Source organism: Filicampus tigris, chromosome 21, assembly GCF_054856515.1.
Source record: "Filicampus tigris isolate MCC_2025a chromosome 21, RoL_Ftig_1.0, whole genome shotgun sequence".
Lineage (NCBI taxonomy): Eukaryota > Metazoa > Chordata > Actinopteri > Syngnathiformes > Syngnathidae > Filicampus > Filicampus tigris.
Genome location: NC_141237.1, coordinates 9,201,800 through 9,218,174, shown reverse-complemented (window position 1 = coordinate 9,218,174; position 16,375 = coordinate 9,201,800). Strand labels below are relative to the sequence as shown.

At 40.7% G+C, this 16,375-nt stretch overlaps 2 protein-coding genes across 5 annotated transcripts; one reads left to right on the top strand and one right to left on the bottom strand.

The window, feature by feature from the left end:
- Positions 1–11: 11 nt before the first annotated feature.
- Positions 12–3,118, bottom strand: idi1 (isopentenyl-diphosphate delta isomerase 1). Its single transcript, XM_086020809.1, has 7 exons — positions 2,977–3,118; positions 2,012–2,179; positions 1,294–1,466; positions 1,112–1,204; positions 914–1,044; positions 730–834; positions 12–626 (listed from the first exon to the last, which is right to left on the bottom strand). Exons 2-7 carry the CDS (start codon positions 2,164–2,166, stop codon positions 414–416), a joined length of 870 nt encoding a protein of 289 aa, XP_085876935.1. The 5' UTR covers positions 2,167–2,179; positions 2,977–3,118; the 3' UTR covers positions 12–413.
- Positions 2,793–15,876, top strand: wdr37 (WD repeat domain 37). Of its 4 annotated transcripts, none has more exons than XM_086020806.1 (14): positions 2,793–2,907; positions 4,677–4,949; positions 6,864–6,960; positions 7,168–7,263; positions 7,889–7,953; positions 9,590–9,728; positions 9,949–10,020; positions 10,309–10,353; positions 10,461–10,537; positions 10,638–10,872; positions 11,036–11,177; positions 13,032–13,166; positions 13,804–13,918; positions 13,996–15,876. In XM_086020806.1, the coding sequence occupies exons 2-14, from the start codon at positions 4,800–4,802 to the stop codon at positions 14,125–14,127; spliced, it is 1,500 nt and encodes a 499-aa protein (XP_085876932.1). In that variant the 5' UTR covers positions 2,793–2,907; positions 4,677–4,799; the 3' UTR covers positions 14,128–15,876. The 4 variants fall into 4 exon arrangements, with proteins under 4 accessions (XP_085876932.1, XP_085876933.1, XP_085876934.1 ...); XM_086020807.1 differs by having other exon boundaries at positions 2,810–2,916; XM_086020808.1 differs by having other exon boundaries at positions 2,852–3,444; positions 10,461–10,531.
- Positions 15,877–16,375: the final 499 nt, after the last annotated feature.

Below are 16,375 nucleotides of genomic sequence, written 5' to 3'. Positions count from 1 at the left end.
TCACACCAAAGGACAATTTAGTATTTATTAGTCAGACCAAATAAAATATCACATCACTTTAATATGAAAGTCAACAAAGAAACTCACATGCAGTATAAGGTTCAGTCCAAAATGCATGTACTGTACTATAGAGTAATTCATTACACGTAACCAGGCTCCATGATTTTATTTATCATAGAAAAATAGGACATTCTCATTATTATCCATAACTTGGCAAATTATTACATTGTGAAGCTTATTAGAATTCATTACTTTGCCTTTCTCGACCTATTGACTAGTCAACCATTCACTTTCTGTAGGATCACTTCTTGTGAAGCACATATGAGCACCAATGAAAAGCTCCTGGCTGATTCTGTCTAGACCAGAACAGCCAAAAGTCTAAATAGATACAATACAACCCGCGGTAGTAGTGATTACATGCGGTGGATGTTGCCGTGATCCATGAACTGTTTTAGGTTCTGCAAATTGTCCCACCATTTGAAGAGGAAGGTCTCTGCAATTAGTTGAAACCAGGGAGTGATTTCCAGTTCTTTACGCTTGGCCTTCTCCAGCATTTGCCGTAGCTCTTCTTTGTTCACGTAACAGTAGCTTTTAATTTCGTTGGGGTCTGGGCTCAACTCCACATCCTTCAGAGACATTGAAAAATAGAGAGTCAGCGATTACATGCACTGTTCTGACAAATATTTTTTTGTACAGTATGTTGGTGGCAGTCACATGACTCAGCGCTACCTTCTGCATAAAGAGGATGTAGTCAATCTCATGTTCTCCCCAAACACCATCTGACTGGGCTTTATAATGGATCCTTGTTAGATATGCCATTTCATCTGGAGTCACCTGCTCATCGAAAGTGAAGGGAGATCAGATGTATCACAGTATACCTTCATATGCTAGCTCGCCTTCCCTCAGGTTTTACCTGTTCTATGGGGATACCCAGTTCCGCTTTGAGTCTCCTCTGCGCAGCTCTCCTCACTCCGATGGCGTCTTTTTCCTCCAGCTCACTGTCCGTGTGTAAAGGGTGACTGCAGCATGTGTTTGTGAAACAGCCTGAAACACAGGCAGAGTATTACACTCTGGACTACAAAAACAAATCTTGTGTGGATGTGCTACTCACCAGGAAAAGTGATTTTGGCATCAGATCGCTGTTGTAAGAGCAGCTTCTCTTCACTGTTAAAAATGAAGACGCTAAACGCTCTGTGTAATAAACCTGGCCATAAAATGTATTTGTCAGATACAAAATAATGTGAAAAATACATTCAAAGAGGCAAGATGGGTGTAAAGGTAGGGAAAATTCACCTTTATCGATGTTGGCGTTTAGGTGGCAGTTTTTCTTAGTGTCGGCGCCAATCCGTTGGTCGTTCTCGTCGATGAGGATGCACATCTCCGCCAGCAATTGCACCTGCTTCTCATCCAGGTGGTCAGTGGTTATCTCAGGCATTCTGGCTGAACACTGCTGGCGCCGCACGTCACTACAGAAAACACAAAGATCCATTTAGTGGAGGTGACGCACACCTTAATACCTTGATGCAAGCATGCTTTACCTCTTGTTCTTTGTTTCCTCAAAGTGATGTTTTACTAAGCTTAAACTTGTTTAAAGCATGTGGGAAGGTAACACAAAATATTTTTGAATACTGTTTCCTTTACTCGTTATCGTTGTTACTCGCTATATTGCGCATTTTCAAATATGGTGGAGAGATCTGGAACATACCCGCGATAAATTGAGGTTTACTTACATTGTGACACTAGTTTTTAATTGTTGGACAAAAGAGCACGTAACCAGTGCGAACTACTAGCCCCGAACATTAGGAAGTACACTAGTTCAGTTTTAGTTATGTCAAATATAAGGCGACATGTGCACGTTCATGAAAGGAATGTAGCAAAGAATGTGGACTCTGTGTCTTATGCGGCCACGCATTCTAACGTGAGGACTTCGCTTGGCACAGTTTGCAATACAAGCTTTGTTGTGACTTAAAGCGACATAATGCAGGCCTGAGAGCCCAAAAGCTTTCCTTACCTGGATAAAGCTCGGAAGCACGCAGTTACCGGTTGGCGAAATGCTCCGCTCCAAGGTTGACGAGCGCCTGCGTAGACAGCATGTACGTTTGTTTTCAACACCGCTGCTCCCTGGGAAGTCACCGCCCGTAGCACCGCCCACAAGGCCCGCACCATCGTGTGACCAAAGCTGAAAACCAATCACGTGCACTTCAACGTTGGGTGCAGCTAAAACATGGAATAAAAATTTTGGGCCCGCGTCACATGAATTCAGTTTCGCGCTTGCGTTAAAATGCTATTAACCTACAGTGTAAGTGTAGGGAAGTAAAGTACAAATATAGAAAATTCTACTTTATTACTTATGTATTTTTCTCTCTGGGCAATAGGTGCTTTACTTGTCTATTGGTCTCTGTGCTTTACTTGTGCATTAATTGTGTTTGACTTTTATTCCCTACTTGAAAGTGAGCTGCACTCATTACTTTTGTCAAAATACGTTTGAGAGGTCAAGTTAATAACTACAGTTTGGATTTCTATTTCTTGTCACTATAAGCACTATGAATGTTTATAAAAGGGTGATGAATACCTGACAAGAAACAATCATTCATACTTCTTTACATTTCAGACGCCGATAGTGTATACACAACAATTTTAACATACATGTTTGTACTTTTTTAGGTTTGTTTTTATTTACACAAGTAGTTATTACAAGTACTTCTATTTAAGTACAAAGTATAAGTCCTTAATTTAAGACCTCTGGTCAAATGTTTTAAATACATTTTCATGACTAGCAGACATCAGCGAGAAGTCAGTCCATTCCTATGATCCGTCTCTGGTTTTACCCTCAACACAGCTCATCACACACGCCATCGGACCACAGCACGAGTTGTGGCCCGGCTCCACCCTGGCCTGATAACCCAAGTAGGCTATGTGTGTATTGCATGCGCTCCACTAAACGTTAAAGAAACAGGGGGAGGGAAAAAGACTTACTTTGTACTATCTCTTGTGTTGGACAGGCAATCCGCCACGTCTATTTTTTCCTTTTGCCTTCGCTTACGACGACATTTAAGGCGCAATGCCGTACATGAATCGCTCCACTACTCCAGTACTAGCACATGCGTCACACGTCACTGTTTTTCTATTGGTCGCTGTAATATCGGCGTGACAGCTTATTGGTGGATGCGGAACAAAACACAACCTGCGTAACACGGAAGTAGTTGCACCCGCACAGTCCGTGATGTGTCAAAAAATTGAAAGAATTTTCTGATCGTTGTGATTTATCGTCCACTACCACACAGTGTTTTTGTACTTGAATAATTTACAGAATATTATACGTGATTAGTGTAAACTGAATGACGCTACACGCCGCAGTGAGAGCTTTTGGGATACTGTACAATATCGGCAATGACATCTGAAAGAACGTGTTAGGTGCGCTCATCTAGGTGAACCGAAACAGCGGTGAGTCTTTGTCTTTTGCTTTCTATTCTGCTTACAAAACGTTAACATTGATGATTGTTAAGTGCTTTTCAGATTTAACAATATGCTAATTGAATTGAGCTTTTTTGGCTTGTATTTTCCTGTCTTTTTGTGTTTATATTGGCCTTTTCACTACTTATAACGCTAGCAACAATTCAAAACATTTAGCCACCTTAAAATACTCTTTATATTGTTTGTTTAGTCTTCTTAAAAACTTGTCATTCTTAAATACGTCTGAGTATTTTATTATTAATTTCCTGTATTCTACCCGTTACTACATTAAGTTCCTTCTACCGCTTAACAATCACTGCCTAAGTACAGTTATTTTTAAGTTTTAAGCATTAGTCATTTAAGAAAAACTTGTTATTACGAATTTATTTTGATACAACTTTTACTCAAACTTTGTGCTATACGTTTTAACGTAATCATGATCTAAGAACAGGTTTTCTTTTCCCTGTATAGTATTTAAATAAGCCCAGTGAAGCAATGCACGTCTTTGAAAAACAATGTGAGTTCTTCAATTGTCTCTGTATGTGACACGCCTGTATGTAACCTGTTAGTTTTGTTTATGTCCCTTCAGAAATTCTTGTTATTGTCTTGGAACCTTAGCATTCCCCCTTTGTTAGAGGTGGCAAAAGTTCTCACACCCTTACTGAGGGAGAATTACAGATACTTGTGATTCAACTCCTGTCCAAGTAAAAGTACAGTCTGACTTAAGTGCAAAAGTAAAAAAAAAATCATTGAATAGATTGTCACTAAATAATTTTGTTAACTTTTTTGATTTAAAAAAAAATAAGCTTGTGCACACAATGTTTCTCTCTTATAGTAACTTTAAAGGTTTTTTTGTTGTTGTTTTTAAGCCAAAAGCTAGGTAACATTGGCTTGACTTTTTTGCAATCAAAACATCCCATTGCTTTGCTAACATTGTGAACTGATTGAGTTATAAAAACATTCTCAATTAGTTATTGTCACAATACCCCCAGTATCAAGAATAATAGTACATGTTCAACCCCTTGTTTTGCCTTCCCAACAACTTCCCCGAGCATGCAACTTAAGGTTGTTGAGCATCATATTCTTTCGCTTTAGATATGAGTAAAACTGTGTATATGAATAATGAGTAATATGTATTAACATAGTTATATTTTCACTAGTCTGTCTTTTTCAGCTCATATCCTTGCCATTATTGTGAACTTGAACTTGCTTTTGATCCGCAGGCAGATGGTGCTTACTGACCAGCGCTGCCCTCCCATCAGCCATCCAACCCTGTCGGGTTTCATTTGCCTGCTCTTCAGGTAGGAGGTAAGCAGGGGGCAGGTCCGTCCTGCAAAGTAGGCGGGATGCCCGTTGAGGGTGGGAGCAGCGGCAGCTCTGCCTCAACCGCTCGCCCTAAACAAAAGCGCAAGGCTCACAGCCTGTCTATTCGGCGAACGAACAGTACGGAGGAGAGGCCACCTGTCAGCCACAGAGGAGACATGCTGGAGGGACAGGTGAGAAGGACAACTTGAGCGCTATGCAAATGTAGTTTTTAAGCCATTACTGAGTTTTCTCAACATACACAGGACTTTGGGAAAGAACATTTACCCAAAATTGTGCTCTGCTACATGTCATTTGGTTAAGTGCTGGTTTGCTGTCAAGAAAGTACAGTACAGGCTGGTTGAGCAGCATTGCTTATTTATTTATTTATCTATTTTACTGCGCTTGCAAATCCACTATTTCCATGTTACAAAATGTCACATGGCCTAATTTCGATTTAACATCACCGTTGTCGTCTAGATTTTAGTCTAATAATATAGTAGGAAAATTTGAAATTCGAATGACCTGAGGTTCAGTGCTTATTTTACAAACATTGCATTTTTAGACCACTGTTCAAGTTAGTGAATCATCTCCAGTGATGGTTCCATTAGAAGTTGCTACCCTTGATTTATTACCTCCAGAAAGGGAAGCTCATAAATATTAGGTGGGCAGTTATTTACTTATCGAGACTAGAACGCCTTCTCTGTTTGATTACGTAGATCCTGGTTGTTAATGTTGGAGCTCAGTCTAGATGTTTTCCCATCATCTGTATGATAAGGTGAGGAAAGGTTGCGTGAGTTCTCATGTTTCCGCTATTACTTGATTTAATGGCAAACTTTACAGTGATGGAAAACTGAACACATCCGTATATTCATATGCAAAATATGCTCGCAGTATTATCCCCCAAATATATCTTACCTTAAAGTGGAAGTCAACGCAAATTTTTTTCAAGAATGTGTTCTATGCAAGCCCACTAGTTGAAATAGGGCATTCTGATAAATATTGCGATCGTAGAAAAAGTGTTAATCCACTCGTTTTTAGCCATCTCTGGGGGCAGCCATTTTGTCTTCTGTCGACTGAAAATGACATCACAACTGCTCACAACGACCAATCACGGCTCAGATTGGCCCAGCAATGGCTAAAAACGATTGCATTTTGCTTCTTAATTTATATTCCACAAACGCAAAATTAATCAGAATACCGTGTTTCAACTAGTGGGCCTATTGGGAACATATTCTTGAAAAAAATATGTTTGGGTTGACTTCCACTTTAAAAGCATTCAATACTAAATCATGTCATTCTTATCAACTGATGTTATCTGTGTTGCAAGTTCTTTAATCCTCACTTTCTTCTGGTTGGCCTGTCAACTGGAGCCTGCAACTTGCACTGACCCGTTATCTCATCAAGTTTTAATAAAGGCCGCTTGTCCATGTCTGAATGGTCTTCTGCTGACTAAGTCCAGTAACTACTCTTGTTTCTTGCCTCATCTACAGTATCCACCTAACTTTAAAACTGATAAATAACATGCCGAATGCACTTATTAGCCTGAATAAGCTGCAGGTTTTTAGCGGCACAACTAAGCAGCTTTGTATACATAATGGCTGGCTGTTGTTTTCGAAATGATCTTTTTCTGCAAGCGTGTGGTGCTGACACAAATGGTCAGGGGACTAGCGTCACTGTGACAAACTGTTGGTTTTGAACTTGTGCCAGAAGAACGAGTGACAGTGGAGTATTTGGTTCCCTGGTCCTTTTAATAGTTGGCTGTAGAAAGGAAATAAGACTCAAGCTCTTCATTTGAGCTGTCAAATGCAGACGTTTGCTGTCGTGCTGTCGTGCTAGCTTGCTAGCGTGTTGGTCTGGTGTGGACTGGTGGTCTCACAATGGAGGTAGGTTAACTGGCTAGTTTCTGTGTATTGAGTTGCTTGTTTATAGGTTTTACCCTCACTAGTCATAATATTATGGCCGGTGAGTATATCAACTGTATTTTAAAAAAAAAAAATGCTTTTACAAAATCTGCTGTTGTAACGTATGCATTTGAACAAGGTGAATGTTGAGTGGACAACAATTCCATCTGTTTAAGATTACTACGTTTTTGTATATCTTTACAGGACTCCAAGCTGCCCCACTCTTTACGTAACAATCTTCTCGACCTATTTGGCCAGATTGAACGAGAGTTTGAAAATCTCTACATCGAAAACCATGAATGTGAGTACATGACTTTATCCAGATCTTGAGATGTGCTTTGAAAAATGTAACCAAGACACAGTAGTTCAAAACGTAGTGACAAGAACCATTTTGTCAACCTATAGAATATTTTTGGAGCACACTTTGTTGACCTTTAGGTATTGATTGTCTAAACCGGAATGTACAGTGTTTGTCTACTAAAGCCTTGCCTCTGTGCTAACATTACAGTACGACGGGAAATTGATTCCCTGAATGAACGTCTGACTGGCGACGGGCAGAATCTTGAGGGAGGAGATCCCTCCAAGGGAGCCCTGAAAACAAAAGGTCTTGTATTTCCTGTGGGATTTGTTGGACTAATGTTATTGTTATGCTCGTGTGGTCGCACTAATGCAGATTATGTGGCTTCACTGGAAGATTTTGATTGCTTAGGTTCCGAAACACGTTTGCTGGGAATGAGATCATAAAGAGTACAAATATATAGTATTTAATCTGGACGTCAACAAGAAAAAAAGACAATCCCCACCTCCAGTGCGTCGAGCCCATACCTCTCATAAACAGTCACCGAAAGTAAACATGAATGATATTATGATTTTTTTAAGTTCCTGAAAGCATCTTCAGTCTTTTTTGCGACTTTTGTTTGTATTCATGAGTCCAATCTGTCGGTGGCGCCTCATCCAGCGCTCTATCACTAAAATATATATTTGCATCTTAAATGTTGTTACTGTTGACCTAATCCATGAGCTCAAGTTCCATAGTCACGAAACACAAATGTACGGTAGTGGCGTTCGAACATCATTCACGACAACTTTCTGCTGCCACAAAATCATTCTTTGAAGCTTGACATTTAACCGATCCACCACAGCAGCGGTGAAACCAACCAACCAGCAAGTTTGTCAACTGCTGTCAGTTTGTTTCCATTTGTAACGTTCACTATGTCTTTGTCGGGCAGCCAGCCACAGCACCAGCCAACTGTCACAGAAGCTGAAGACGACCTACAAAGCCTCAACTAGTAAGGTACTGGACTCCTTTGCCTTTTTATACAGTTAACTCATTCACTGCCAGACATTTTCGGACCCTCTTTTAAACCTAATGTTTGAAAAAAAAAAATATATATATATATATATATATATAAATTCCTGGGATTGAATGGCTGGACTGTGAAAAGACAAATAAATACGTCAATGGCAGCGATTGAGTTAATAAATGTGTTACCTGTGTAAATATTTGAAAGGGCTTACATGATGTCACCATCAAATGGCTCTTTGTTTCCGAATGAGGACAAGGAGACGCATCTTGTCCTACCCTCTCAGGTCATGTGGTATGTCATGTGTTTAAGTGTAATTCATTTGCCAGAGTTGCCAACATTCAGACACTCACACCTCCCCAGAGTTCTTCTTCTTTGTCATTTCTTTGCTATATATAACAATTGTATGCTTTCACTGGCAAACTCGGCGGACTGTGCAATTTCAGTTTGGCCACTCGAGAGTTATGAGGAGGAGAATCATGGGTAATGTCCCGTGTATACTGTTAATCACATGCTCCGATTCTCTTTTTAAACTGCAGTCTGACCTTGACTCTGCATCTCGTCTCCCCGATTTATTTTTAGCAACAGCTGCATTGACAGACATATAAAAGCCTATATTTCCTCATGTAGTGGCTGGGGACAATTTTACTTAACTGCAGCAAGTAGCAGGAATCTTTTACATAACATTACAACCACCTTGTGCCGCTGCATGTTATTTTTCATCGATTTGAGGGTGATTTCTTTTTTTTTTTTGTTTGTCCAAGAGGATGATGTACAATACAATACAATACAATTGTAATTATATAGCGCATTTCATAACAGCTAGAGCGTAAGTAAAAATAATAGTGCCCTACAGTGATTGTTATGGCAAGACGAGTAATGCGTATCCAAACCACGGCTTGAGCAAGTTGACCTTGAATGAAATGGGTTGTTAGTCCCGCCGCTCGCCATTGATAGTGTTCTAATAGCTGCGGAGAAATAAGCTTCCATTATGATCCTAACCACACCTGACAGAATGAGAGCATCCATTAACACAGTCCGACGCAAGCGAACCAGATGCTTTTCTGGGTGGAATCACTCCCAAAGATGGACACTCTTTGCTTTGGTCAGTCATCTGCTTGCTGCAGCATGTGTGGCACAGCCCGAGATATTATTATTTTTTTTTAATTTATTTATTTATTTTATTTGATTTTTTTTTCTGCTGCACTGTTGAGTTAAACCTCTGGTGACCCGAGGCAAGTCACGTGACTGCAGTCCCTCACCTCTGCTACGAGGCTGATACTTATTGGTGGTCTAATGAAATAGAGATACAGTAACACACACCAAGAAAGTTACTAATTAAACCACTGCTGACTCCTTTACCGCATAGGAAAGAAAGAAAAAACAGCGCCATCTGGTGTGGCAGAGTCGTCACTTGAGCTGAAATGCAGCATGTTTACACCGCTAGAGGTTTGTGTAAAAAGGCGAGGGCAAGGTCAAGTAAGGCGTGGGATATTTGGGCTTCACCGACAATTATAATAACAACCCTGGATTAGTGGTAAAACCCCACAATTAAAAAAAAATAATAATAATTTTCTTAAATTGAATCTAGTCACAGATTATAACTGGTCTCTTGCTTGCCTTCAGATTGTATCCAGCTTCAAAGCTACTACAGGGTCCAGAGCTTTGTGCCACCTGCAAAAGGAGTATGTTGGCCATAAGGACGGAATTTGGGACCTCAGTGTGACCAGAACTCAGCCAGTGGTCCTTGGAACTGCATCGGCAGGTACATCACATTGCAAATTGCAGTGCATTAAACCACTTGTTCTACAGGTCATATCAATTCTACAATCAAAAATTATTTTCCAAGTGCAGTTTCTACATTTAATTAGAAATAACCTTACATTGTTTTGCCTTGTTGTAAACTCTTCTTGTGTGATTTTCATAGTTCTTTTATCACGCTTGGTTTTGCAAAAAATGTTCACGACGGCCCGCTTTCTTCACAGACCACTCGGCCCTGCTTTGGAGTATCGAGACTGGGAAATGTCTGCTAAAGTATGGCGGCCATGCGGGATCAGGTAATCAGAACCTCAATATACAGAGTTCCCTCACTATTTGTGTTGGTTAGAGAAATGATGCCCTCCTAAAAAGGTTTAGATTTGCTTCTAGTTGCCACAAGATGGCGGACGTTTCAAATGGAGCCAGGCAGATTAAGCATCTAGAGCTCCGGGAGTTAGTGTGTAAACAAAGCATGCCAAAGTCGAAATCAAGAAATATTGTTTACAAAAAATAATTCTTTCTTTGCAAGTATTTCAAAAAGTCTGTTGGTTTTCTGTGAGTCATTTCTATCGATCTCTCTTCCGCAGTCAACTCGATCAAGTTCCACCCCACAGAGCAAATGGCCCTCACAGGTAAAAACGTGACTATTGGTGTCAATATGTTGTTTTGCCTCATTGCTTTTTCGAGCACGCTGTCCTGATTTCCTGATTCTTTCACGTGTCCTTGTCGCTCGCTCCAGCCTCCGGGGACCAGACGGCTCACATCTGGCGCTACATGGTGCAACTACCCGCCCCCCAGCCACCACCAGAGGTCAGCGTAAGTCACTTTATTCCGCTCACTTTGAAGGAATCGGAAATAATTTGACATTCCGTGACTGAACTTTTTTTTTTTTTTTTTTTTTTTTTTGCAATATTAGGCACCGTGTGACGATGACCAGGATTCTTCCGACAGAGAAGAAGGCGAAGTGGACGGCGAAGGCCCTTGCGAGGTGCCAACTGTCCGGGTTGCTACGACAACCCTGAAAAGTCACCAGGGTGTAGTCATCGCAGCTGATTGGCTGGTGGGCGGCCGACAAGTGGTGACGGCTTCTTGGGATCGTGCTGCCAACCTTTATGAGGTGGAGACCTCTGAACTGGTGCACACTCTCACAGGTAAAGACGCAGGGTTTGGCTTCATATTTCAAGTCTTTATTATATGAGCATTTTCTATCCATATCTGCTGGTGAGTAATTTCCGCAAAATGCCACATGATGGCAGCAAAAAAATTTTAAAACGCACATTCCGTTTGGATTGAGTGATTGCTCTGTGTGTGCAGGCCATGACCAGGAGTTGACCCACTGTTGCACCCACCCCACTCAGCGGCTGGTAGTCACCTCATCCAGGGACACCACCTTCAGATTGTGGGACTTCAGAGATCCATCCATCCACTCCGTCAATGTCTTCCAGGGACACACAGAGTCAGTCTTTGACACACCCACGCACGTTCATTTGTGCTTAAAAGGCTGTGCGTCTCCGCAGTATTTATATGGGCCACAGAGTGGCGCTCTGTTCTCTTTCTGGTGTCTGCTTCTTTGCTAAGTCAAATCCTCCACTTGCATCTCATTCATGACTAAGTGCCTCTCAGCATCTCTCTGTGTCTTGTGTACAGTATTTATCTGTCTGCTTCCCCATTAATCCCCCACTCTGTGTACTTTTTCCACTGTGAGCACTCAATTGCTGTCACTCATTTTGGCTTCACGGCGGCAGCTTGTCTGCTCTCGAAAAGGTGTGTGTCTGCATCTGTTTTGGGGGAACTTGGTGTATGGTGAATATATTATCCCTGCAGATTCACAGCTTTTTAAGACATAAAAATTGCCACTACACAAAAAAAAAAAAAAAAGAAAAAAAAAAGGGAATTACTCGGATTTCTGCATCAATTGGTTGTAAAATTTGCTCTGATATGATGAATGGTACACACATTCTGCTAAAACTAATACCACCCGATTACCGGTATATGTTTTCCAGATTTTTTTTCAAATTGCAGGTGGTTATTTTTGCAATTCATGATTACACACTTTCAAATGTGTTTTTAAATGTCAGTTTTCTTTCATTTTGACGGCCATGATTTTGCGGTCCATTACATGCCGTCCTCCAGACGCACACGTCAGATTACGATCAATACCAACCTAACTGCCCACACATACCAATTAGCGTCACGAAAAGAAAGCTTCCATTTCTCCTGCTAATTTGTTCCATGTGGCACGCTGACAAATGCGAGCGCGTTCCCAGCTCCAGGGAACACCGCTTCTCATTTCTTGTCTTCTCCAGAAATTAGCGCTGATGCTTACTGACAACAATGCACAGCAGCTCAAAGTGCGCCATACACCCTGCCATCACTGCAACATCATGACAACTGCGCATGAGCTTAGAAAGCCGGCAGCAAAAAGAGGAGTCGGCGGACTTGCGCCGCAAATTCATTCATTCATGTCGTGTCACATTTGTCTCTTCTCATAGACAATGATTGAAATGATTTTCAAGCGTGTTTACGTTTGCACACGCACGTGTGCGCGCGCGGCCTCGTCTGCTATCATTTCAGCTTTTTAATCTTTCGCTGTCATCAGCAGTTGGCTTAATGCTACAAAAAAAAAAAAAAAATCTGACCTTAGCTGTCAGCGACACAGCAGAGAGGCTATTAAGTAGCACTGAACACTTCCCCGCCCTCCTCACGCAGCCTTTCTAAAAACGCTTTAACCTTAATCAACCTTTTAATAAATTACCTTGTCCGACAATGCTCCCCTCAGCCCCCCCCCCCAGCCGAGTAGACCTCCGACACCTCTCTCCCTCCCCACCTCACACGTTCCCACTTGGGTTAGATGCTGCAAAGTCACAGGGCGCCTGCAGAGATACAGCCGTTGCTCTGAGCATCTGCCTCACTTATAGGAGTTTAGTCCCTGATAATTAGCCCTTAATTTCATGTCAGTTTGAATTAAACTTGCAGCAAAAACTAGCCGTGTGTGTGTGTGCGCGTGTGTGTGTGTGTTTCAAAATTCCAAAGCTATTGAAAAGTGTTTTTTTTTATGTTTTGGGCCTAAAATACCTTTTGGAATTATGGCTAAAAAGTTGGACCAAAATCATCTAAGCACAAGTTGGAGAATATGTTGAAATGAGAATGTGTGGTTTGGAAAAAAAATAAAATAAAAAGGAAAAATAGTCCTGAAACTTTGTTCCAAAGTACATTGCTTTTCAAAATAGTGACTCACTTCAATGTTTTTTTTTTTAACAGAAAATAAGTCATGTAACGGCAGTGTTATTTAATTTTTTTTCCCCTGTAGCACGGTGACATCGGCAGTGTTCACAGTGGGGGACAATGTGGTGTCAGGGAGTGATGACCGTACAGTTAAGGTGTGGGATCTGAAGAACATGAGGTCGCCAATAGCAACCATCCGTACGGACTCTGCTGTCAACAGGTAGGTCAATTGAAGTGAAAGGTGTTTGTTATTGGACCTTTTGAAAACATTAGAACATGACCATTGCCCCTAAGAATGGTAGCCACTTGACTAATGACTTTTCACATTAATAGTGCATGTTTAGTCTCATATATTTGGAAGTGCATCTTGATGACTAGCCAAAAAAAAAAGTTTATAAATCTATACAACTTTTCCATTTTTAAAATGGTCAATAATGTGAGAGGATTTGAAATTATACAGGTCCAAAGCAATGAATTAAATTATTGAGGAATTTTATTTTATTTTTTTGTATTTTTATTTCTCAAATTTATTACACAGTAAATGCTTATTGCATATCTGAAGTTTAGTATTTCACATGTTCACTGTTTTGTGCTAAGGTCAAAAGATCGATTTTTTTGCTTTAGCGGGATCTTGGTGTCATGGGCGTATACTGAAGTGAGTTGAGGAGGTTCGTTTAGACATAAGTAGGGCTTTGCTGCCAACTTGTGTCATCTGCAATTACAAACCTTTTTTGGGGGTGGTGTCAATGACTAGTGCTAGTGATAGTTGCATTTTTGCTACCATGTACATGCATGTGTATGAAAAAAAAAAAAAAAAAAAAAGGAACAGCCACAAAGATTTTATTTCGATATTGCAGGATAAGCGTCTCTGCCAACCAGAGGATCATCGCCCTGCCGCACGACAATCGACAAGTGCGGCTGTTTGACATGAGCGGGGTGAGGTTGGCCCGACTGCCTCGCAGCAACCGAATGGTAAGAAGGGTACGGCAATTTGGAGTCAGCGAGCGTTATTCGAATGCAAGCAAAACAACCGCCGTTTGTCAACGCAGGGCCACAGGCGCATGGTGTGTTGCACGGCGTGGAACGAGGAGAACCAAACGTGCAACCTGTTCACCTGCGGCTTCGACCGGCAGGCCATCGGATGGAACATCAACATCCCCGCTTTGCTGCAGGAGAAATGAAATCTGGCGAAACGCTAAGCCGCACAAATCCCTCCGCATAGTCAGCCGTCTTGAGATATTCGGCTTTAGGGTGAAATTCCAGGGTGAACCTAAAACGCACCATGTAAACGTTTGAATCGTGTGTTGTGAATTTTCTGAAATTTCACCCCAAAGGCCAATATCCCCAACGTTTTGTGAGTAGTTTATGTGAATTCACGTCACTGCTGTTAAGTTACTGCTGAATTGTTGCATGGAGAGAAATCCACCGGTTTCTATGACGTTTTTGAGACAATTTGTTAAGTATGATGAAGTATGTGTTGTGTCGTCGCCTGAATAAGTGATTATTGCACGTTAATCGATTATGCTGTTTTTATAGCACACGTACCTTTTTGTTTGGAAGGACATTCATGAAGACATTGTGACCATTTAAGCCTTTTTCTCAAGATGGAGTTGTGCCTCGTGATGAATCCAAATGATTTGCTTCCTTTAACAGCTACGCCATTCCAAAAAAAAAACAATTGTCCATCGCGCTTTTTCCTGCCACTGACGTCAACAGTTCAAACTTAAATTGCCTTGTTTTGTGTTTACAGTGGGACTATTTCCTTTCAAGGTTTTTTCTTTATTTTGCCTTTCTAAAATGACGCAAAGTGTTGAAAGTGTAGCAGTCATGGGTCAAGACAGCGCGTCTTTACACTCGTTCATATGAAGAATTTTTCAATTAATCGTTTAGGAGTTGCCGTGTACAAATGTAGAATGCATCATCACCAGCTTGTCGCCAACTCGGGTGTATTTATTTTTCCCCCTGGCATGTTACAGACTCAAGTGTACTTGTTCATCGCTGCTCATGTTTCACTACATGTCAATGTGACGTTTACAATTTGCGTTCAAAGATCCTTGCGTGACCTCTTTCGCCCTTGTAAGTAGAACGCTCTTCATTTGTATACAGTATTTACAAATCCCCGCCTGAGATTTATTTGAAAAGGCGGGTGACAAACAAATGCGATTTTAAACTCTAGATGCTTAATGTGTAACTATCAGTGCTGGTAAATCTTTCAAGCGATTTGGTATGAATGCATCCTTGTATAACTTTACGCAGACGTCATCAGAATGATTTTTTTTGCATGAACCTACAAATACCTTCAAGCACGGTTCTCAAACTCAAGGCCCGTGGGCCAGACGCAACCCCCCATGTCATTTTATGTGGCCCCCGTGTTCTGTTCAAAACAAGTCATCCGTCTTAAAAATGATCACAAGCACATGCAGACAAACTTGTCATGTAATTGTGCGGTTATTATTATTCCCTCACACGTCTTATCTAAGTTGTATGTTTCAGAGTTACTGTTTCAACTTAATCATAAAACCAAGATACATAGAGAACAGTGAATTCTTATTTTTGAAGCCATGACACCTCCAGCGATTTACACATTTGTGGCTACACAATTATAACCAATTATACAGATAGCATTTTTATTCCTGTTTCACGCAAGGACTCGATCCCACGGCCACTGATATCAATGTCAATTTAATCTAAAAGGAAAAAAAAGACAGGTCCGGTGTACCGCGTATGAATTCCAACTTGCAGGAAATGTGATCTGGGCCTGATACATTCAATCATGGTTTGCCGATTGCAGGTCTAAAAAAGCGGATAAGCTTCGCTTCATTGTTGCAGGTCATATTCACCTCCAACTTCATTATGTGTTCTTCTCTGCATAATTTATTGTGGCTGGTACGTGTTCTTCAACACTTTCCAATAAAAAAAAGTTTCAAGTCTTTGTCATGTCATGCCTTAAGGTACATGGTCATTTATTTCCCCCCCAAAAAAGCCTTACATGGTGTTTTTTTTTTTGTTGTTGTTTGTTTTTGTTTTTTTTAAACGCCTTACTATACATGGTCATTTAAAAAAAAAAAAAAGCCTTACTATACATGGTGGAGTTTTTTTTTCTAAAAAAAAGACAAAACGCCTTGTTATTCATGGTAATTTTTTCCCCCAAAATAGCCTTAATATGCATGGTTGTTTTTTTTCACCCAAAACGTCTTACAATACATGGTCATTTTATTCCCCAAAACACACCTTTTTTGCTATAGTTGTGGATTGACGTCTCCTTGGATTTTATATTCATAGCTTCAGACAGCTGAAACATTAGACTCTACACGATCAGGGTTTTTGGGGACGATTATTATTAATTATTATTAATTGATTAGTTGATAACACCCATACTGCGGCTGTCCAATAAAAAAAAGAAGATATTTAGAGTGGACGGATCAGGAA